The 23,669-nt window shown below is 42.8% G+C and overlaps 1 protein-coding gene across 1 annotated transcript in view; it reads right to left on the minus strand.

Annotated features, from left to right (window-relative positions):
* SWAP70 (switching B cell complex subunit SWAP70) overlaps positions 1-23,669 on the minus strand; it is a 367,323-nt gene that overhangs the window by 143,133 nt on the left and 200,521 nt on the right. Inside the window, exons 4-5 of the mRNA XM_086955967.1 lie at positions 11,103-11,330; positions 7,615-7,761 (exon numbers count right to left, since the gene is read on the minus strand). Coding sequence (XP_086812093.1) covers positions 7,615-7,761; positions 11,103-11,330 — 375 coding nt within the window. The remainder of the gene's footprint in view (positions 1-7,614; positions 7,762-11,102; positions 11,331-23,669) is intronic.

Below are 23,669 nucleotides of genomic sequence, written 5' to 3' on the forward strand. Positions count from 1 at the left end.
GTGCTCACGCCCACTTAAATAAAATCCTTAAGATGGTTTACATAATCGACATGTATTGCAGAATAAACCTGAGTGAGTGAGTGACTGAACACTTGTGCAATGGGTTACAAGAATAAAACCATTTTTAGACACTGGACCGCCTTCTGCTTATCCATCGCTCATTATAAACAAGATGTTAATTTGTCCTACAAAAAGGCGTTTACAAACATTAAATTAACATTCTGATCAAATGTAATAGAAGAATGCTAAACAATGGTGGAGAAGATTAGCAAAGGAATAAACTTTGACAATCAGGGTGGAATTTAACCAGTCAAAACGGAGAGTCAACCGAGTACAAGGGAATAGGCAGCCACCAAAGATAATTCTGTGCTAAGATCAGATTCTTTTGTCGGGTAATGTTGAACTAGAGAGGAGGTGCTCATAGAACATAAGTATTTTTGAAGTCATTTTAGCAGAGACCATCCGCTTTTTAATAAAGGCAATTTGTAAATGGTGCCACAAAACAAAAAAGAAGCCCAAACCTATTGCTTGTTTATCATATCCTTAGGAAGAATTGATAGAGTAAAGTAAGGGAAATCGATATTTGTATAAAAGAATCTGTCCTGGGGCAGGCCATGGTTCTATTAGAAAATGCAATGCAGGTCATGATTCCTAATAGAGTCGTAGATGACACTGGCATGAAAAACTGCCCACTGTATATTTAGCAAAGGGCACTTAATGCATGATAGGGACACAATCTGGTTTGCGAGATGTAGGTGGTGTAAGTTACAACGTCAAATTCCTTGGGGTATATTTCCACAGATGTCAGATAGGCGTGGCTTAGGCCTAAAAATGGTAATTTCTACACTTGCACAGGGTATTACTTGTACTCATTATAAACACGGCTATGCAGTAAAATAGAACTAACATATTTAGCAACTCAATAGGGACATTCTGAGGTATAGCAGAAGGTCACGTGAAGTAATGAATGCCACTAACTCGAAACCCTTTGCTTGCACACCTTTTGCTGCATACATTACTATTGTTGTTCAAAACTTTGAATTTTCCAAAATTCGGTGTGTCTCACATGCACAGGATCTCGCAGTCAGTTCACTTGCAAAGTTGTGACCTCAAGTCTCTGTAGATGCATTGTTAGAGATATTGATCTACCACATGGATCGCTAGTGGAGCCTCAATGTGGCGACGACCCTGGGAAGGTCTTTGGCTTTGTTAAAATGGTAGAAACATTGTTTTGATCATATATTTCCGACAACATGTACCTGATAGCTCCACTAGTAGAAAGAAAGATGGATACAATGATGAGGTGTTTGACTCTGGAACTTAACCGCTTCGCCGCGGCGGCTTTTCCCGCTGTGCGCGGCAATTTCAAAATTACCGCGTTACGTGACGAGCTGGCCTTGTCATCCGCGCAGGACAGGTAAGCGCGATGACGAGCCCAGCTCGTCAATAGCCCCGAAGGGGTTAAAACACGCATTAGGATATGGGTGAGCATCCTCTTAGATGAAAGGACTGCCCCGTATGTCAGTAGGGCAGATAACTATTTTCAAGCAGTAAAGTGATGTGCTGTTTCCTTTCATCCATGCCTGGCAATGTCCTAAGCTGACAGAACTCCCATGATTGTAGAGTGAGCTCATTTCACTCTTGTTTTGTAAGTAATTGAATGTGTCTGAATACTCGTGGGGGCAGATCAAGTGCCTTTGTATGACTCTGGGTGAGCAGGTGGTGGTAAATTCTGAAAAAGAGCTCTAACAGTGAGAGCCAATGTGGAACCCTGCAATAAAATACTCCCGATTTGAGATTTCGGACCATTTTATCTGGTGATCTATAGAGAAATCAAGCAAAACAGGTTCATGTTCTCTGAAGTGAAATATAATGTTGTGTTGACTGCTGCCAACTGCATGGCCGGGACAACCGTGAGATGGTGCAAAGGGGCTAGAGGCTGAAACCATTGGAAAATAATTTTAAAAATCTATTACTGGCAAATAAGAGCAGGGTTTGCACTCAGTGCTTAATTTATGCCGGTGGTGTCAGCTGCACTAAACTTTGGCGGACCAGGGCTTATTTTTCATCTTCATACTTTGATCCATAGCAAGAGAGAGAAAGGCAGAAAAGGGTGAGAAGGAGGAGAAAGGCAATGACAAAGGGGGAAAAGCAACAATGAAAAAATCCTGCAAGACTGGCATGTAGAGTTGGGAAGCGCAGGTAGTGGAATGTAATAGGGGAGAGGAGTTGGCCTAACGGCTAGGGCGGTCGTCCTCGAATCTGGGGAACTGGGTTTGAGTCACGGCAACGATGCTGAACATCCTGTGATTCTGGGCAAATCACTTAATCTCCTAATGCCTAAAAAATGAATGTGTCCTCATGTAACTCAACTGGTGCTATGTAAAGCACTCGTATACCCGATTCGGGTCAAGTTCGCGCTATATAAAACTCCGTAAAAAATAAAAGCCACAACATACTGGGAAGAAAACATGGCGGTCTGAGTTTTTGAAAAGACCAGATGTGGGCACGGTTTGCTTTGAGGGGCACTGCCTCCCCAGACTGAACACTCACCAGTACCCAGAGCAAATGAAGCTCTTCCAGGGTGCTCGATTGATGAAGAGTCTGCAAGACTGAAGGATATTCAGACAGTCAGGATGAAGCACGCGGCCTCTGGTAGCCTATTGATTCTGGACAGCACGCAGGACAATTCTCCCACTGTGCAGTTTCAGTATCCATCAATAAGCAGCAAGTGCAAAGTCAGAAAGCCTGGGGTTTTCCCTACTCATTACTGTGAGGGAATTTATTCAGTCATGCATTAATCTAAAGTGTTGTAGTTGGCCTGTAACAGGAGATAATTAATTTCAAGACGGAATTTCCCCATTTATACTGTAGTCACTTCCTGGTCAAGTTGAAAGCATGTCGTGCATTCAGTTCAAAAGGAAAAAAAAGACCAAGCAGACAAAGCACTGCTCTGTATGAGCTACCAGAGACACGGATATTTAGGAACTACTGTTATTATTTCATGTGATAATAAATTACACTAATGTTAATATTCCATGTGCAATTAAATTTCTCACTAATCCAGTTTGCTCGCTTCGCTTGTAGTCGAGAAGAGAGAATAATCCAGTCTTCATTTTCTAACCACTTCTCTATAATATCCAACGGGAAGCAAAATGAGTTTGATACAAAATACTGGGATAGTCGCATTCGCAGTCTGGTAAGCAAATGAAAATAGGTGCCGCCCTCTATGTTAGTAGAGAGGAAAGAGAAATAATATATAGCACCAAGAAGCCCTCGAGTATATACTGCACTTTATAAATATTGAGGATTGTATTGTATTGTAATTGTATATCTATAGTGCTTACTACCCCCAACGAGGCGTCAAAGCGCTTTTCGGCGAGTAGCACGCTACACCGGAACCCAAAACTCCAATGCACTATTCTATATTTCACCCTATACCTGTCTCAATGTATCCTGTATCTAACTCATCCCAAACCTCATTCTACTACTGTGATCATCAATAGAACCCTTTCTAGACTCTTCCCTCCTCTATCCCATCTTGAATCATCCCAAACCTCATTTTAATACTATGATCTCACAAACAGCTCTTCTAAATTCTTCCATCACCTATCCTTCCTTTGACTCATCTCAAAACTCATTTTTACTACTCTGATCTCCCTAATCTATTTCTGGAGATTCTTCCCTCCTCCATCTCTTCTAAATTCTTCACTCACCTTTGACATATATCAAATAACATTCTCCACAGCCGTGTGAAGGGTGTGTTCTAAATGGGGTTTTATACTCATTGACAAGCTGGTCTTGGTTGTAAAACCGACTGAAACAAACAGCAAATTTAGGTACAGCAGCTAAAACCCTGAACGCTAAACTATTATATAAAACATATCCAATAGAAAACCTACATCGACAGATATAAAAAAAAATGCCTACCCCTCTCAGTCCCCAAAAGGCCTGGAGTTATTTCACCAGTCTTGCTAGTTTGGGTGTGCTCCACCTTTTGGTTCGCTGCGGCTGCTGAAGGTGGCGTGGCATTGGCCACTGACTGCCATTATCCTTGTTCACATACACACACTAGACCTCTGTGCATGTATGCTAAATGGCAGCATTTGGGAGGAGTAAGAATAATAAAATAAGAATAAATAAAGACTTTGTATGATCCTTCACATCTATGAACCGAATTTAGAAAAAGCAGTACCCTCTCCGCCAAACTGAAGTTCTGCTCCCCTCATTTAGAGTCAGGCAGAACTTTGTTATGTCAATGGCAGAGACTACTCTGTCTCAGCCTTGACATACTTAAGGGATGTCAAAGGCTTGGCCATTTGACCGTCCACATGATTCAGAAGGGGTGGTCAAATGTCCAGTTTTTCATGTCCCTCACTGCCAGATAAAACATGGTGATTAGGGCAGTGGTAACTATTTAATGATGCCCCACACCGTGGGAGAAATCTTCCACAGTAATAGGTTACCGACGTGTTAAATATGCTTTGTAAATAGGGAAGACCTATCGGCTTGTTTGCGACCGCTAGAAACGGTCGTACATCTGGCCCTAAGGGCACTGAGTGCCAGATAGGAACATACAGGCAGCCCTAACTTTAGCTGCATTGAATGAGCCTTTAAGGATGAGCAAAGTAGGCTGCGCTGTAGAACATGATACCAATAGGTCCGCTCCTAAACAAAGTGTAGATATGGCACCTTTGCCTTTTGCATTATCTAGAACAGGAATTTAAGAGTGAGGAAATATAAGTTCACCTCATTCCTATCACCAATCACACCTATGAAAGGTAAGCCAGGCCTTCAATCAGGTTCATGAAAAAAGACTTTGACACACTAAACAAGAGAGGCCTCCTAACATTCGGTCAGCTATAGGAAGACAGACCGAGAAAGATCTTGAGGAATATGAGCTGCAATACAAAGTAGCAGAATTTGGCATAGCAGCAACATCTTTGATTTTATAGTCACTAATGAGATTGCAAAAAATGCTGTAATAGCAACTCTAGACTTTGATTACTCACCAGCCTAACATCTTATCTTATGCTTGCTTAAGTTGTTAGAGATCACAGTCCCTACAGCGATTTAAAACGCATGAATAGATAGGAAAATAAAATACAATAATTATTCATCACAGAGGTCTTGGAAATAATCGGGCATATGGAAACAACTGCATCTGATTGAACCCAGAATAAGGAGAACATTTACAAAAGTCTTCTATCAATGGTATCTAATCTGCTTATATCTAAATCATTTTTGTCTGGATTTACCAACCCATGTTGGAGAAACTGGAGTTAACGCAGTGATATGTTTAAATTGTGATAGACTTGTAAAAAGGTTACAATATTCTTGAAGGAAGTCTTGAGAATGATCAAAGCAATCATAGGTCTGGCGATAGAGTTGGACCCGCTGGTTGGTTTGCTGTGTGAAAACATGAGATGCTCAGGTTACGCTGGCAATGAAATACAAAAACTGATAATGTACATGCGGGTAGTAGCTTATTTAACTGAGACACAGGAAGTTCTGCTTTTTATTGCAGAGCAATATTGGGAATGTTCTTGTAACGTGAAAACTTTTTGCTACAGTTAAGAATAAACACAAAAGAAACTCAGGCACATCAGTTCTATTTTACCTTTAATGCATGGGGGTGTGGAGCATAAAATCAAGCGTTAGGCGCATGACCTTTAGGCATTACCACCTAAATACGAGACAATTTTCACTTTCCTTACGATTTAGTGATATTTGGTACATTCTGCAACAGTAGGCCAACTCTGGAAGACAGAAGCACTGCCTTCGAACGCAGGCCATGTAAATGATGGACAAACAATTGTGGCACAAAGACATGGTATTTGGGAATTAAGATGCCAAACAGTCTGGAGGAGTTGTGCTAGTTTTACCTTATTAAGACCAAGGACGAGATTAAAGTCTGCTGGAAAATAGTATTTACTTTCAAATATGTTTTATTAAGTTTTTCAATTAAACAATTTTTGCATTAAACAGTTATTCAATTCAATAAGAATCACGTCACAGTGTAGAAGAGGTTTTTAAAAACATTTCCAGAAAATAGTAATTATTACTGTCCTTAAAAGGATGAGAAATAAATATTAAAATGTCTATATTGTCAAAGCTCCTGCTTCTCTTTTAGCCTCTGCCTGTACACCTGGGGCTAATTTAAGAAACAGAGACACAGCCTGCAAGCTTTATCTGGAAAAATCGTTCTTATTGGTTTTTGCAGAAGCCTCAGCTGCACATTCTACTAAGGGGATTTGCCCCACTTTGACTTCAGAGGTATTTTTGGGACTCACTGGCTGTGTACGTCTAATACACCGTGGCCTTGCATTGATGTTCTCAAGAGGCTGCCACTTTGCATTCTGGCCCAGCACTTCTGTCCTACTGATTATTACACATAAATTCGGGTTGCCCGAATTTTAGACAAAAGTGTTGGTTTAGGATGATTTAGTTAATTTGCCTCATTTGGATCGATATAAAATATGTGGCTTTTTCTCGTTTCTTGAGGAGTTGAGAAGAGAATTTTTCATTTAATGCAAACTGAGAAAGGCTCCCCTTTCTGAATGAGGCATCTAGAACTGGTGAACGTTATGACCCTGATATGGAAATAAGGGACTAGGGACTACGCCGAATTTAAAACATACAATAATAATAGCTTTTCTTGTACGATTTACATAGAGATCTAACTCAGAGGGGCCTATCTGTGCAACTTGTGATACTATTTCTGATGAGGTGTTCACTGAGCATCAGTATCTCAGTTCTGCAATGCGTTGAGTGAATTTTATCACAACTGAAGTCTGGAGTGAACACAGAAGGATGTCTCTCAATAAAGGCATTCACATTAAATCCAGGAGGGCCTGGAGGAGGGATTTCACAAGGGGCACTATTAACGTAATTTTATGCGTCTTCAAGTAAATTAGCCCCCAAATGGAGATTTGGATCTTGCTGAATGCCTATAGTACAAATGTCTGGCTGGCCCCTCAGATTCAAGCTTTTACTCCTGCTTCCGAGGGCTAGAAAAGTTCTAAAATGCCCCAACCTTAGTTACACGCCCAAGCCGCAGGGAGCGGCCTTTAACAAGGATAAAGGTCTTTAACAACCGGTATAGCCAAGGCAGAAGGGGCGTAAAGTTTTTAGAACATTCTGTCCTCTGTGGTAGAATGTACTAAATTAAAAAGGTACCACTCCAGAGACAAACATTGTAAGGTTGGCCCAGAAGGTCTGTACCAGCCCTTGTCGGCCTAGAGCAGCTCCTCTATCTTCAGTGGATCTCACCACATTCAAAGGTTCTAATTGTTTTTTACTACGGCCTCCACTAGGTCACAAGACTGATGTCCTGCCAACTGGTGGATGCCGATTCTTAAAATTCACCTTTTTTCAAATTGATTTCCCTCAACTGAATTCACGGTGTGGGCTTGATTCCCGTGTGGCAAATTCCTCTGATTGAAAATTGAACAGTTTTAAAAAAAACAGCAGTTTTAATTTGGTTATTTTCCAACTACAAATTAACTCAAAATGTGTTTCACGCACGTATTACTATAGTTTGGTGATATATTTTACTTATAAATTAACGATTGTCTTATATTTTAATATCTTTTACTTCAACTTAGTATTTACCTCTACAAAACAGTTTTCGTCCAATAGGATGTCTCCCTTTTTGTCCTTTAGGTCCTCACTTCCGTAATAGGACAAGATGAAGGGTTTGAGCACGAACCATCGCTCTGTCCAGTTTTTCCTTTTGTGCCCCTTTTTCCACATGTAACCCTGTTTGAAGAAAAGAGCAGCTATGACAGACAATATTCACCCCTGCTTCCAAAGGAATCACTCACTCATTGAAATAAGCCACATGGGTACCTACTCTATAGATGAGGGTTGTGTCCCATGAACCAGGCACATGTTGGTTCATTCATCAGTTTAAGAGATTTTCAATGCACAATAAACAAGCTGATAAAAAGATGTTCCAAGTAATAATGCATCACTCCTTATGCCCTGCGCTGGACACGTCACAACCTAGCCAGTCGGAAATGAAAGTGTTAAACATCTACTTTCCAAACTAATACTTGCACTGGAGACACTCTCCGAGTTGTCAAGCCGGACCTCTTCTCTGCATCGATGCTTTCGCAAGTGAAAGCCATAAAAACCAATGTCCTTCCTGTACACCCTGTGTGATTATCTGTGTGTGTTCGAAAGCTGACAGGAAATGAAAATATCTTTATATGGGCGATTCAAATATTGTTGACACAAATGTATGGCACAAAAGCGGTATGTCCTGGAGCGACGCCATCTTTGAAATGAAGTAGATACAAGTGTTACACGAAGCCTCATTCTATTACTTCCCTGCCCTGTTCTGTCTTACCTTAATATTCAATCTCTCCCTTCCCTGCAGTGCCACACCAAACTGTACTACAAGAAGTCAACATAAACAGCTTATGAATAAGGCATGCCAATATGACTTGAAGTACACAAAGTAATAAACAGTTTCAAGAATTCCTTGATGCCTTTACCCATGAGAAAAGTATTATATGTTTACATCTCCATGAACCGTTCTGATAGGTGTCTTTCCCAGCCTGCATCTTGAAGACCCGGAAAATCAACCCATGGTCCCCATTTTAAAAAAAAATAAAGTCATAAGATTTTGGAGGTAGGAGGCAATTTTAAGCACATTGTTTTATATCATTGATCCGAATTTGGCACATCTCCTCCTGCTGGAGGACAGACCCGATAATGTCACTATCAGTCATTAGTAAGTCAGCGGGACACATACCACTGACAGAACATCACTGTTGAGGGTCCGACAACCTTTTCTGTTGGAGATTCTTGATTTGATACCGTGCTCTTACCCTCTCTGATATTTATCGCTATCTATCGAGAAGCTGAGTGGAACAATTGCGAGTTTCTTCCCCCACTCCTCGTGATTTTTGGAGGTGTGCATAGAGTTTGCAATATAGCAGCATTTAAAATCACAATATATGTTTGTCAGTCAACAAGGGCATATATAATAACGTACATCTCTCTTTTTTCCAAGATGTCCTTTTAATGCTGAGCCAGTCAGTCAGACCACCCAATCCCCTATTGCCTCCAAATCTCAGATCCCTAAACAGTAAAAAAAACATTAGGTCGGATAGAGAGAGGTAAGAAGAGTGTGAGCGTTGCAAAGTCATGAGGAATGCCGAACCCCGTGAGCATTCATGGTCAGAGGAATGGGGAGGCACATGACCGAGACAATCTGTCTGCAAGGTCCTAATAGCCAAGTCCTCTATTTTAACCTTGTGGTAGGGATGCAACAAATGAAGAATGTCCTAGCCTACAACAACGCCATTTTAACTACCCGGTGGAACCCCAAAGAGTACAAATGATTAACCTCGGATACAAGTCACAAAATCCATCATTCCCTCTCCAGCAATCAGAGCCAAGCAAAAGCTCTCATGGAGAGCACACTTTGGACTTTTGTTGCTGGTAAGAAGCAAAACCCTATGATGAAGCACCAGCTAATGTGAGTGAAGGATTTGCAAACTTTTTTTTATAAAAAAAACCTTGTATACAAAAACATGCATTAATGTTAACTGTCCATCTTGTTCACAAAAGATTTTTTTTTTGTTTTGGTGCAGAGGCATTGTGTTACTAACCCTACAGGATTTTCAGAGTGTTTCTGGGAGGATGTACCACTGAACCGTATCTGTTGAACCCTATACCACCTCCCTCTCCCCTCTATGGGTTATAATACATTATGTTTAAAGCCATTAATAAAATGGAATCTGAATACTTGGAGAGGAAAATAAACCTTTGCTACCCCAGCAGGAAGTTTAGGAGCCTTGCAGTCGCATTAGAAGTCATACTCAAAAGCAGGGGTTGCAGAGCATCTTCTGCTCAGGGTCAGTTCTTGTGGAACAAGTTGCTCTCTAATTTCAATCGTAATGCACATTTTAAAACCTTCAGACAGCCCCCAAGACCTATTCTAGGTGAGCTATAGATGACCACTGCCATGAGATCTGTGGCAGGTGTGTGTCTTATAAATGTAATGTCTATTACAACAGCGAATATGGGGCTAGAGAAAGGCTTTTGGCTCCAGAAATCCATTGCCTGAATAAGGCAGACAGTGATACAGAAAAGATAGCAGAGAAGCAGTAAATTCAAAGTCTGATGGAAAAGATCAATCATACGAAACCCCAGGCCTTGGCCTCTACCACCATGGATTTAGTTGAACTCAAGTTTAATCTTCAATTAACTTTCAGACAAAGCACTCTTCTTGTCACTACATCTTTTTCCTCATTTTCAGATGTGTCCACAGATGAAGCAACCCACTGAATTCCACCTCCTCATGTTTGTAGGTTTCTTGAAGCATTCATAGAAATCAGCAATAGTCATTTTGCTCCCTTTGATAAATGAGCACATGACCTTTGTTCATTACACTGATTTACTTCAGAAAGTCAGTCCATCACCTAGTTATCATGCCTTGAGGCCATTCTGAACATTTAATGTTCCAACTCTTGGCAACCATTACAAGTTGGCCAGAAAACAGGGAGGTATTTCCGCCTGGAATATGGAATGAAAATGCCGGCACTGGTAACTCCAGAGGTTTGCGGGCGGAGGGGAGGAATCCCTCCCAATTAGGAGCTTTGGGGAACACATGGAGGATTTGGCCAAGTCTCCAGGTGAAATACTCACGAACTATGGGGTTTCAGCCCTTATAGTCCCGATGTGACCAGAAACCCCTGTCTTGTCTCAAAATTACAAAAATAACAATTGCAAAACAGTAATGTAAAAATAAAAAAGCAGTAGCGTAGGAAGGGGGGGGGGTCGGACTGGGTGTCATCAGTGAGCGGGGGTGACAAAATGGCAAAAATATGTGTTTTAAACACATATTTTTGCCATTTTGTCAAGCCGGGGGTGACAAGAAATGTTCTGCACCGGGCTCCACCTGACCTTGCTACGGCACTGTAAAAAAAGACTAACAATTATTAATCTTAGATGTGAAAACATATTCCATTCTCCCTTTTCTCCTTGTTAATCGCCAGATCCAAGATAACATTTTATACCCAACGAAGGAATTGCAACACAAAATGATGTTATTTCTACCCATTTCTGTCTCTTCTCGGAGTTCCTACCTGCTTCAGCACGTCCAGGATAAGCTCAATAAAGACCTCGTTGATGGCCATTGATATGGTCTGCCGGTCCATGCCCTTGCTGAAGTGCCCACTTCCAATTAGCTCGATCAGCTCCCACGCCGAGAGGCCATTCCGCTTGGGATCCAGGCCGACCTTGTAATCCTCGAAGTAGGCCTGCTGCCAGCCCGCTCCCATGGCTTCGGTCAGTTTCTTCAGGAGGTATTCAATCTGCACAGCGAGAGAAGACAGATCTTAACTAGAGGAAATATTTGCTTCAAAAAGAATGACAAATATATATTTCCATAGGTCGGCTTTGTTCAGTACCGCCTTGATGTGTCTGAAAGCAGGACTTCAAAGGCCTCCTAGCAAAAGAGGCATGTTGAAGAAGGTCTTTTGCTTGACTGTGGGTGTACGGCTCTGCGTGTTTGTGTTTGTTTCACTATTTGCATTTGTGTGTTTGAGAGGTGAGTGGGGAGGCCCTTGTCTGTAGATCTGTGTAATAATATGCATGTACCTGTTGCCTTGCGTGTACCTGTTGCTGTGCATGTACCTGTTGCTGTGCATGTGTGTGGCTGAATACACAAGCAGCCTTCATGAATGGTGTCTTTCAGCAGAAGCAAAGTTACAAAGCGCCTGAAGAATTGGTATTCAGGACACACTTTGCTCACTTAGCCGCCTCGCAGCCTCCAAGCCACACCACAAAAGACTGCACATTCTTAAAGCTCTCACTGAATGAGGTAACCACTTACTGCCAAAGAAAACCCACTGACCAGCACAGCTTCCATCTTCGTAAGTTAAAGTGATTTTGTTCTCGTCAAAACAAAAACAATAAGCTTAGGCTACTAAATAGCTGTGCGCGGCCGCGGACTCATTACTCTGCATGCGCAGTTGCTCAACTTCATAGTCATTTATTTAAATATCCTGTAATGCACAACACCACTCCCAATGATAACAAGGAGTTGTAATGCAATAGGTCTTGCATTTATGAAAGTTTGAGCTACTGACATTGCAAATAACAATGCCTTTTATTTTTGTTTTAATTTTTAACCCTTTGTCTGCAGGGGTTATTCCCCCGCTGTGCTGGGGGGCGGGGGGGCACGCACACGCCCTGGTGCTGATGACGAGCTCTGCTCGTCATCAGCCATGGTGCTCGTGTGCTGATGACGAGCTGAGCTCGTCACGGCCACACCCGTTTCCTTAGAACACTCAGCACACTGGGGGAATTATCCCCGCTTGTGAGCGTTCTAACTGCCATAACGAGCTCAGCTCGTCATCAGCACACGAGCACCGTGGCTAATGACAAGCTGAGCTCGTCATCAGCATGGGAGGGGTTAAAACATAAATAAAAGGCATTGTCATTTACAATGACAATAGCTTAAACTTGCTTAAATGTGTGACCTATTGCATTGCATATGCTTTTTTTTGTGGTTAACAGGTGCCCTTCAGTGAAGCGAGGTCAATGTGGTATGATTTTTTTTTTAAACATATTCTGGAGGTATTTGACTTGACAGACTAACATGAAGATATGCTCCTAATTGAATATGTTGTTATGATTTCGGACGTGACAACATATGATGTGTATAACAACGTTGTTGCAGTTCATTCTGTGTCAGCCACTGTTTCTTCTGCTATGTACGTATACCAACTCATCGTCAAAGTTTTGACTTTGAACACTCTTTGATAGGTAACGTTTCTAGACGGTTTTTCGTGTACACATTGGTTGCCTATGGTTGTTTTTTATTTTTATTTGTGTAGTTGTATTCACGTCACATTGTTGTAGTTTTTTTTAAAGAGCACACTACGGAGTGTTTCGTACAACTACGAGGTCGATAAATCCCTTGTCGGGATCTTTCCTCAAAATATTTAAGGATAGTCTTACGCCTCAAACAGCTTTGTTGCCTGTAACGAGAGAGTGCCCGAGAGGTTCCACTAACCGAGTAACACAGACGCGAGGTAATAAAATTCCAGTGAATTCCTGGTGTGGCATGGATTTAAGGGATAGAATAAGGAGTGTCACCTGTTTTGCACAGATCTCGAACAGCAGTGGCGATTGCTCGTAACACAGTCTTTCGAGTGAGTACCCGTAGGCAGAATACAAGCCATTGTGAGGGGTCTGTATCACTCGTACTTTTATGAACAGACGACTTCCTCTTTTTTACAGCACTTTACGCACAGTGAAACACATTTGCATGTCATTCTGGTATGTGTGCTTGCATCGTCACACAGCGGTGTATGTAACGAGTATCTCGGGCGTAAGCAGTCGTGACGTTTAACACACCCGTTTTTGTTTCAGTGTAATATAGTTTATCATGCAACATGGGTCAAGAGGGGGGGTGGAATGACACTGTATTCTTATTTGTATTTGAGAGCACACTGCACTTGTGTTGTCATGCGGTGTAGTCCGTCCGTGTTGGCACAGTCGCGATAGTGACTGTATATTATTATAGTGACAGTATATTATTTTACTGATGTCAGCGATATTCCAGTCGCTAACCAATGAGAGAGCCGACTGGTGCATGCTCCAGGCATGAAGGCAGCGTGGTTGCAGGAGCGTGCAGTACACGTGACGCCTCCAAAAGATAAGCAATTCATTTGCGACACACAGAAAGCAGACGAGCCAGTTTGGATGGGCCGGACCAAAAGGCCAAAGGGAGGCAACCAAAAAAGCTTATTTCCAATGGCAGCACACCATTTATTATAAACAGTGACGCCAGCCAATGGAAATGAGGCGCAGGGCTTCAAGCCTTTTCTGAAAACCCTCTCTCACATAATTTCTCGCCAGAGAGCAGTGCATGCGCTGCAACGCAGGCTAGACCTAAAAAGAAGTGGGGGGACTAACCGAGTATGCAAGTGACATCACGGCGCAAGATATCACGGTGCGTGAGGTGCGTGACATTACAGGAAGTGGCATCACAAGAAGTGACATCAGATCTTAAGCCCTCACATATATGTTTAGCAGGTGTATCATAAGTACATTTGAGCACCCAAAAAACACGTAAACAAAAGAATGCTGCCCGCTCTTTTGCAGGAAACGCCCCAAAAATCTGTAACGCCATCCCAGTCAACATCCGAACCACCCCTTCCTTTCCAGAAATCAAAAGCCTCCTAAAATCGCTCTACCTCAACCGCCTTTCCGAATGCATTTACGTGACGCTCTCACCGCCACAGGCTGTCACCTGACAGCGCAACCTCAATGGTCAACCTTTCAGTCATCGAATTCAACCACTTCCCACCTCCTACCCTCTCTCTGAACTCTCATCCCCTGGGTCGGCACCACAAAGAGAACTTTTGCTGCATAAGTCTTGCCTTTCCCTGGGATTTGAGACTACCTTTTGCTTTTGACCCCTCGTCTTCATTGCCACACCTCGACCTCCTCAACCGCTCTACCTCAACGGCGCACCTTGGGCACTCAGCAGAACTGTAAACCTTCCTTTTGAACTTTTTCTTCCTACCACGCCTTTGTCCTGTATTTTGTTATAAATGTTTCTTTGTTAGAATATGTTTTTATGCTGTAAAGCGCTCCGATACCCTCGGGTCTGGCTAGCGCTATAGAAAACCTCTAAATAATAATAATAAATAATTTCGAGTATACTTGCAAACTCTCCTGATTTTGGCAGAAGATTCATACTTTTGTACACCACACATAAAACAATGTTGCCTTTTGTCAGCGTAAAGCTTCCTCTAGTCATAGTGCTTCAAAAGAAAAAATTGTGATATTTAAGTTATTACAACGCCTCCTTAGGGGTAGTAAGCGCTATATAAATGCTATTTATTTTGTGTACATATTGGGAAAGATCAACACATCCTGATGTTCTTACAGTGCCTGCATATCCCTTAAACAGAGCCTGAACAGAGTGAAAAGCTGCCTCCCTTAAGTATGTGTGAAGTGCTAACAAGATGTGAGCCTTTGTTTCCCGTCTGCTGCATTTATTTCTAGGTGTGAGGCTCCTGACTGCTGCTATCCAGGAGACTCAAACAAAAGGAGGCCTGAACCCTTCACATTCGGCCTTTGTTATGGGCCAAGCGGGAGTCAGAAATAGGAAAAGCTCCATCCGGTCCCCGCCTGCACGTTGTTGCGATCGAAAGCAGATAACAACGTGTAGGCGCTGCTTAAAGTGTGCCGGTGTTTGGAAACTACACTGGGATGAATTTAGCACCTTTTTCAGTGGGGCCCAACTTCTTGTTAGGGTGGACGGGGCTGTAAAAAAAGCGGGTGGTCGCCGTCCACCCACGTGAACCCCCGACTTGTGCCCTGGTTACAAGGGATGGACACGCGCTGCACTTGCATTCGGTCTGCAGTGCAACAAAGGTGATTTGTGGTGTATGAGCGTGACAAGGGAATGGCTTTGTTTTCACTAGATCTATTGCATTCCCAATAGAAAGAGACACAGGTCACCATCAAACACACATGGACACACAAACATTTCAAGCAGCATGGCCCTCATTTAGAGATGTGTGTGGAGCAGTGAAAACAGTTGCACATAGCATTACCTGTAAACCGAACATGGAAATGTTAAATCAGGTGCCCAAATTAGCCCAACATTCTGACATAAGAGTCAGGGCCCTCATAAGGAAACCGCTGCAGCCTACACCACCCAATGCGGCTACTAGTGCTGCCAATGACAGCAACAAACCAGCGACGAACTATCACACTCGTACAAGTTTGACAATTCAGACTATTCCAGGCCACCAAAGCTATAAGATTACCATGGGCGGCAGGCATTAGTCATTTTTTACTTATACTGAATTAGTAAACTACTGTTGTGGTCCTCACTCTAAATCAGACAAACAGCGCCACCATGTGGCAGGCTGTCAAAAGTGCTGGTGCTGCCAATTAAGTGCTGAGCACCGGAAACCCCCGGCTCAAATTAAGCACTGGGTGAGGGGGGAGTTGCTGTGTAAATCTAAGCATTAACATATTGCTTTTACATTAATAAACTATATTTTTTTCTATGGCTTTAGGAACAATATACAACTGTGCTGCCTCTGTCCTAGCCACTTCAGAGCAGTTTCACAACTGCAACAGATGAAGTACTTTTCCAGTCAGCATTGCCTTTGGTGTCCCCAATAACCCTTACCATGCCAGGTTGCTGCAATCTGCTGTGTCTTATTTAATTCCAAATGTTAATTAACATCTACCTTACTTTAACTAAAGTGTTTTACTGCAATCTTGGAGTTATAGAATGCAGTTAACAAATTGTAACTGTGTCCAAATCAAAAGTATTGATTTAAACAACCTTCAAAGGAGGTAACACTGAGCCAGCACACTGGAAGTGAAAGCTGTGGCTTTCAGGCAGCACAGAATATTGTAGCAGGCACGTTAACCCACAGAGCTACACCGTGCACTTATTGGTGCATGGAGGACCCTGCTTAGATGTAAGTCAGTTATGATTTGTAAATACGGAACAGACAGAAATGGTGCAGAGCTCTTTACACCTGCAGGAGCGCTCCTGGCGCACTGATAAAAAGGCCGTATTCTGGAGTTTTGCAGAAAAGTCGCACTGCTAAGCGGTAGCGCCTGAGGCTGTTGCTTTCCATCGCCTGTTCGAGGTGCCAGACTTGGCAGACAGACAGATTTTTCTGCAGATAACACAGACAGGATAATTAGAATGTGGCTTGCCACGCCGGTAATTTATATGAGCTGTTTAAGAGATGCGAGTTTCTATTACCCTTCATTAAGGATCCGACTGGTAAGTATTGATTTATCTGCACGATTAATAAATACCATTGCAATCAACTACTACAAAGAAGTAAAAAAGAAAGCATCAGCAGCTCATTAGTTACATATGAACTGTGAAAGTAGAAAGAACAAGAATACTCAACCATACACACAGCTGTTCACCGTCAACCACGATAAAACGAACCACAGATCAATAACAAGCACGTGTCTGCCTTGTAGTGTGAGCGCGCGGTGGGAGTATCTGAGGCAGAGGAGACGCCGTGCGCGCGCACATCGCCTGTCCGTGTGCCCACATGGTTTGTCTCCCTTCGCTCACCAAAGCCACAACAATGGAGTCTCGCCAAGTGCAGCAGCGCATTCGCTCCGTTCGCTAGGCGAGACCTAAAAATTAGAAGCACTTCCTGGTTAAATTTTTCCAGTTTTTCTAAGTAGGTCTTGATATCTTTCTAAATTCTGGAAAGCTTCCCCTTGGTCGGATATTGCGGAAATAGCATCCCCTTTGCAAAGGACACAGCTTGGCCATCTGAGCTCTTTGGTGGAGGTTTGAGGGTTGTGAAGTTAATTGAGACAAAGCAAGTGGAACGCAACAAATAAGGAGGACGGACAGTGTGTTAGTTACATAGAGTGCCTTGGGTGGAGTGATTTATGGATGATACGCAGATGCTTAAACACAGATCTGGCACTCATGGGCAGCCAGTGGATGTACGTTATGGTTGGTGAAATAGCCTTCAACTTCTATGATCCAGGTATCAGTGAAGCCAATGCACATTGCACTAGCTAGCAGAATCGGACTCCACATTTGCACTATATAGCAGAAGCTGATACCACATTTGCACTAGCTAGCAGAATCTGACACCACATTTGTTTGTACCTATAAAAGTGGATGACTTCTGTGGTGGCAGTGGGGGATGGGGAGAGTCCCTGGAGATGGGGCTCTGAGGTTGTGAATGAGTCTTAGCAGGCTGAACCCAACCTCTCACGTTTGTACAGCTAAGTGAATCATGAGTTGTCTAGATAAACTTTGGACTAATTTTAGGGAAGTATGCGATTTAAGAAACTGTTCAAATATAGGTTTGTATGTAGAAATGACTTGTTTGTTAACAGTTGTCAAGAAAATCACACTTGAGTCATCAATATAGACACAGCTGAAGGACTCCTATTCTTTGTGCTGAAAGCAGCCACTTCGTAAGATACAGCTAGTATCCTACGCTGACGACACCCAGCACATCCTCTCCCTCACAAAGGAACCCAACACCACCAGACTCCACTTCCAGGAAGGAATGAAAGACGTTGCATCCTGTATGAGCAGCATCTGCCTGAAGCTGAACTCAGAGAAGACAGAAGTGCTCGTCCTCAGACCCACCCCCTCTGCATGGGACAGCACGTGGTGGCTCACCGTCTTCTGCAACCCCCCCACACCCACGCATCATACTCAACTCCTCCCTCACCATGACCTGAGAGATCAACGGCTTCTCCTCCAAGTGCTTCAACACCCTCCGCAAGACCTTCAAATGGGCCCCCCTCCAATCCAAAGTCACTCACGCACTCATAACCAACAGATTGTACTACGGATACACACACTACGTCGGAATCAACAAATCCCTGCTCCAAAATCTCCAGACGATCCAGAACACCGCAGCCAGACGTGTCTCCGGTATCTTAAGACAAGACCACATCACCTAGCACCTACGAGACCTCCACTGGTTCCCCGTCGAGAAGAGAGCGTCCTTCAAGCTACTCACTTGTGCCTCCAAATCCCTCCACAACACCGGACCCCAATACCTCACAAAAGAGTGTCCTTCTACACACTCAAGAGAAACCTCCGTTCTGCCAACATCGCCCTTTCCGAAACCCCTCGCATCCGCAGAGTTAGAACAGGTGGAAGAACCTACTTCAACATTGCGGCAAAGACCTGGAACTAACTCCCGCTCAGCATCAGACATTACCCCACTCTGCATGCCTTCAGGAAAAGCCTCAAGACCTAGCTCTTTGGGTGAGACGTAGCTGCGCGAGTCACCCCTCCCCCAGAGCCTTGAGACCCTCACGGGTGTGTAGCATGCTTCACAAATCCATGTTTAATTGATTGAGTTTCAGGAGTACTCATTTTTTTAGGTTAAGTTCAGAGTCCTCTGCATTCTGCGGGACAGGAAGGAAGCATTTATACATGAATTCTCCTAAAGGGGGTATTATGTGTTTCACAATAAGAGTTGAGACAAATAAAGTCTAGGAGTGTCACGATCGCGCTTGGGGAAAGAACTACATTTCCCAGCAAGACGCGAGTCAGAACTACTACTCCCATGCTGCTCCTCGAATCTCGTGAGACTCTGAGCAAGGACGCATAAGGAGGAAGCCTTTCCCGAGTTCGGCGTCGGGAATTCTCCTATCCAGTGATTTCTGGTGGCCGTTGCAGATCTTCTGTGGGTGCGGTAAGGGTGCTTGCACCAGGAACTGTGGCCGCTTTTGTTTCTACTTGGTGTTTGACGTGTTGGCAAGGTTTGCCTACACGCGTTAATCTGGATCTCTTTGGGGTGACTGCTAGTCAGTCAGGATCTTGACCCGGTCGGTATTGTCGGCCGACGGAGACGTGGATGTTTTGGAGATCCACAAGTATCTCCATTTATGTTTGTGTTCCTATAGTTGATAACAGGAATTAAGAGCAAGGAACTCTTAAACTAAGCTTCAGTCTTACTTGAGGAATAAGCCTCTGATACATTTGCCACGAGTGAAGTTAACTATGGGGCAATTCACTTACTTTGACTTTTTGATTTCTTGATGGATATTGTGTTCTGGATGTATGGTGTGTTAACCCAAACTGTCTCTGGCTCCTTTTAATAACAGAGGTTACAAATGAGTTTTAGTGGCCTACACTCAATCCCTGTGAAGCGTAGAAGTAGTCAGTTAGGGGTATGTTCATGCAACATTATAATCTCATGGCTTTGTAGTTTGTTATGCATCTTATAAGTTGTGGTTATATGTTATTTTGATTTTGCATCACTGCAGCAATATCCTTTATGACACCATCTACATAATCAACCATCACCTACCTATCCACTGGAGTGTATTTTGTTTTTCAGGTATTGAGAATGTATAAAGCGCTTAGTGAGGATAGACAGTATGAACAGTGCAATTAGAAATTTAAGGTATTCACGATATACGTTCTCTTTGTGTTTTCCAGATCTCCCTCCCAGCTGTCCCCTTCCTTTCCTTCCCTTTTTTCCAATCACCCTTACTCCCCCACTTAATCCTTCCATTGTACTGTGCCATTATGGCAACCAGACATTGGCTGGATTTAGAGGTGGAACATAATACTTCAAAACGATCCTGAGGACATCCGGCATAACAAGGAGTGAGATTAGTCAGAAATGATCCGATTCAGTGGAAGACTGAATTACTGTGTACCACTTCATGTGTAAGGGAGCTAGGACGGCATGGTTTATGGTGTAAAATACCACTAGTAGGTTTAAAGGGAACATAACAGTGGCTCCAACAGCAAATATCTCATCTCAGACTGCAAGAGAGTGTACTTCCATATTGCGATATTGCGTACCAGATAGAAACCAGATTGGTGAATGTCAATACGACTGCCAGTGAGGATAAAGCTTCATTTGGGTGGAGATAAGGAGTGCTTGATTGGATACATCTTGTTTTATAACTGGGTCCCTAACTGTGCACTTTAGCATCTTAAATAGTGTTCTAGGAGTACAGGGATTGTTTTCACTCCTTGTCAAATAGTGATGGAGAAAACTAACTGAGATTTCAATAGTTGTGTAGATTTTTCAAATTTTTAGAGGTGAAGTGCTTAAAAAAGGCAATGTGTTGATATATAATGAAGCAGCTGCGCTATAATATAACACTAAAAGATGGATTTAAATTTCAGGTAATCACGTCTAATTATACATAATTTTCCAAAGGTTTAGCATAATTACAAAAAAGTTTGCTATGCAAATTTTATACACACCTACTCGACCATCCTGGCAGAAGTACCCTTGCTAAGATCTTACTCACCTCCACACCAGACGGGTGAATTTACTTGTCCTACCAGGGGACTAACCCTGGCACATCACTGCCCCTCTTTCCTCACATAGGTCATGTTGTACACATACTCCTACTATCCGCACTAATGGTCCCCATTTCCCACTTGCTTCCCTCCCCTAGCAGTTTCTGCCCCTGTGGGTTTGGCACATAGATTGTCTCTTTATGTACCCCAGTTCTTCTTTTTTGATATGTCATTACGTCAGATTATAGTGTTTTGTATCAAAGACATGTCGTTACTTGTGTGTCGCTTGGCACATCTCTGTAATGATCACTGTACAGCTTAGCATGTTTGGCCAGAACCAATCGCAACGCTGCAATGCAGAGTTATGATTGGTCTGAGCGCCGACGTTCGATGCTCAGGCGGGGACTGAGGGCCTAGGCATGTTCACCACAGCCTGGGTGGAGAACACGCAAAGTGTGCATGAATGTTTGGCCGGCCCAAGATGGCTGGCCAAACATTCATGCGCACTTTACAGAGTGCCCACTATTCCTTCTCTTCTCTGAGAGCAGACCAGCCCCAACCCGTCAAGCTGCCGCAGCAGGGGAAAAAAGATTGATAATTATAATTTTATTTTTCCTTTATTTACACTGCTTAAAAGGAGTGGGGCGACACTCCTATGCCTTAGCGAAGGAGCTGCCACTATTTGCCCACAAATATCAGATTCTCATTTCATTTCAGAGAATGCACAAATTGGAACTTCAAATATATGTCTTTCCCTTTATATACATACCAGTCATCTACATTCTGTTCACAGGCACCATCAACATAGATCGACATTTGGCAATCATTCCAACTATACATTCAGGCCCCAACAAACATGACAGTCAATGCCATGATGTGTCAAGGTGTGCTCCATTATTTGGCATGGAGTGTAATATTCGGGTATGTCCCATTGTAGGCCAGTCGATGTCACGTGGCCATAAATCAATGACGAGATACTGGCAGCCCTGTTGTACCTTATGAGAGTCAATGCCTAGTAGCCAAGAATGCCTGTACTAATAACCTCAAGGTTTCCTCCATCAAGAACAGACAATGGTAACAGCATCTATTTGTCTCACATGTCTATATTTTAATATATTTACTAAAATATAGACAACAGAGAGATGCTTATTTCATTTGAGATCTTATTTTTCCTTTGACAAATGTCTGGTGTATATCTTATCTGTGAGAACCATAATAGTCCTTTTCCAAATGTAGCACTGTGTTAAACTCCTTCTCTGTTCTTGAAAGGAAGAGTATCTCGAAAACAGTCCAGCTCTGCTCATTCGCTCATCCCACGTCACTCTGCCTCTGTACAGATGTAGAGAAAAGATTCAATTTGAGAAGCACACGCCTTGTGCCAGATTATGGACCATGTAGGATATATTTGGTTCTGTTATCTATTGCTTTTTTGGTTTCATGTTCTTAACCTCTTGAGAATTGTGGAAGAAATCACAAGGCCCACAGCGATCAGGTGTGCTCTTCAAAAATGTTAATCATAAATTTGCTTTCTATTTCATACACTGCTTGTTCCCATGCTGAATCAGTTTCTAGGAGCCGATAACAGATGTGCATTGTAAACCAGCTCCACTCTGCTCGTGTTATCGACCTGCAAAAGATGAAAGGCGAAGAGGACCCTCCAGACTTTAAAAACATTCAGTGAAATGCTGCTAGTGGGATAGCTCAGCATGTAATCCACAACTACTTGCAAAGAACCGCAGCAGCAGCTCTCACAAAAGTACCGTGGCTTTTTAGAGGGGCAAAAGAATGGGGCTGGTGACACGCTGAGGCATTATTGACCTTGAATTGAGGCAATAACAATAGGTAACATTCCTTACCCGCCTCGTCGGTCCTCGCCTGAGCCCATCACTCAGGTGATAGTCAATACTAGTGCACACCCAAAGACCACAGGCGTCGAGCGACTAACTGCAAACAGTCATGCACACTTAGCAGAGCACCCTCTGCCGCTTCACTTCAGTTACATTGTTATGAGTTACATATCTGGCCTAGTACAAGTGAGTGCAAAAATGACACTGAATTATACTATTTTATCAGTCATTTTTCTTCACATGGGGGCCAAGGGAAGATATGCCCTGAGCTCACACAAGGAAGTCAAGAAGAGTTTGACGTGTTGTAATAGTCAGGTCACTTACAAATACCGTTATCATTGCTTTCTCTGTTGCATCAAAGGGTCATTCCTCTTACAGGAAAAGTTGAAAGAGTTCAACATCTTTTGTGAGGAAATTTCTGCACAGACAATGACGGCAACAACATCTGCGCAGAGCAAAACAGGGCACCTTTAGGTCCAATGCAATGTTTAGGCCTCGTTTGACAGAAGAGATGTCCCCATACCTTATGTGATCAACAGAAAGAGAAATTCAAGAAGCAGCACATGTTGGTTACACCGAGTACAGATTTTGATCGGGTAGAGGTGTGTGTCCACTGAAAAAGAGCGCACACTGCAAACAGTAAATGTCATTTAATGAATTAAGGCACCCAGTATATATGGATTCTCTAATTCTACATTGAATGCACTTCAATAGTGATGTCAAGTGCAACACTTTACATTAATATTGTTAGGACACACAAAATACAGGTGCTAAGTGCACGTTTATATTGCGTATTTGAGTACTGAAAACTAAGCCTTGCTTCCTATAGATAGATAGGCAACATTACAGAAATAAGGGAATAATAATAAAAGGATCTTCAGAAAAGCCCTGTATTCATCCCTCCCCCAATAACATATAAATAGACAATGTAGCTGGTATTTTTATATGAATTTAAGATTCTCACACAAAACTCCGAGAGAAAAAGAATGACTGATAGGGGGAATGAATACTGAGTAATCAACTAGAATGTGTGCTTCAGAGCA

Source organism: Lissotriton vulgaris, chromosome 2_1, assembly GCF_964263255.1.
Source record: "Lissotriton vulgaris chromosome 2_1, aLisVul1.2, whole genome shotgun sequence".
Classification (NCBI taxonomy): Eukaryota; Metazoa; Chordata; class Amphibia; order Caudata; family Salamandridae; genus Lissotriton; species Lissotriton vulgaris.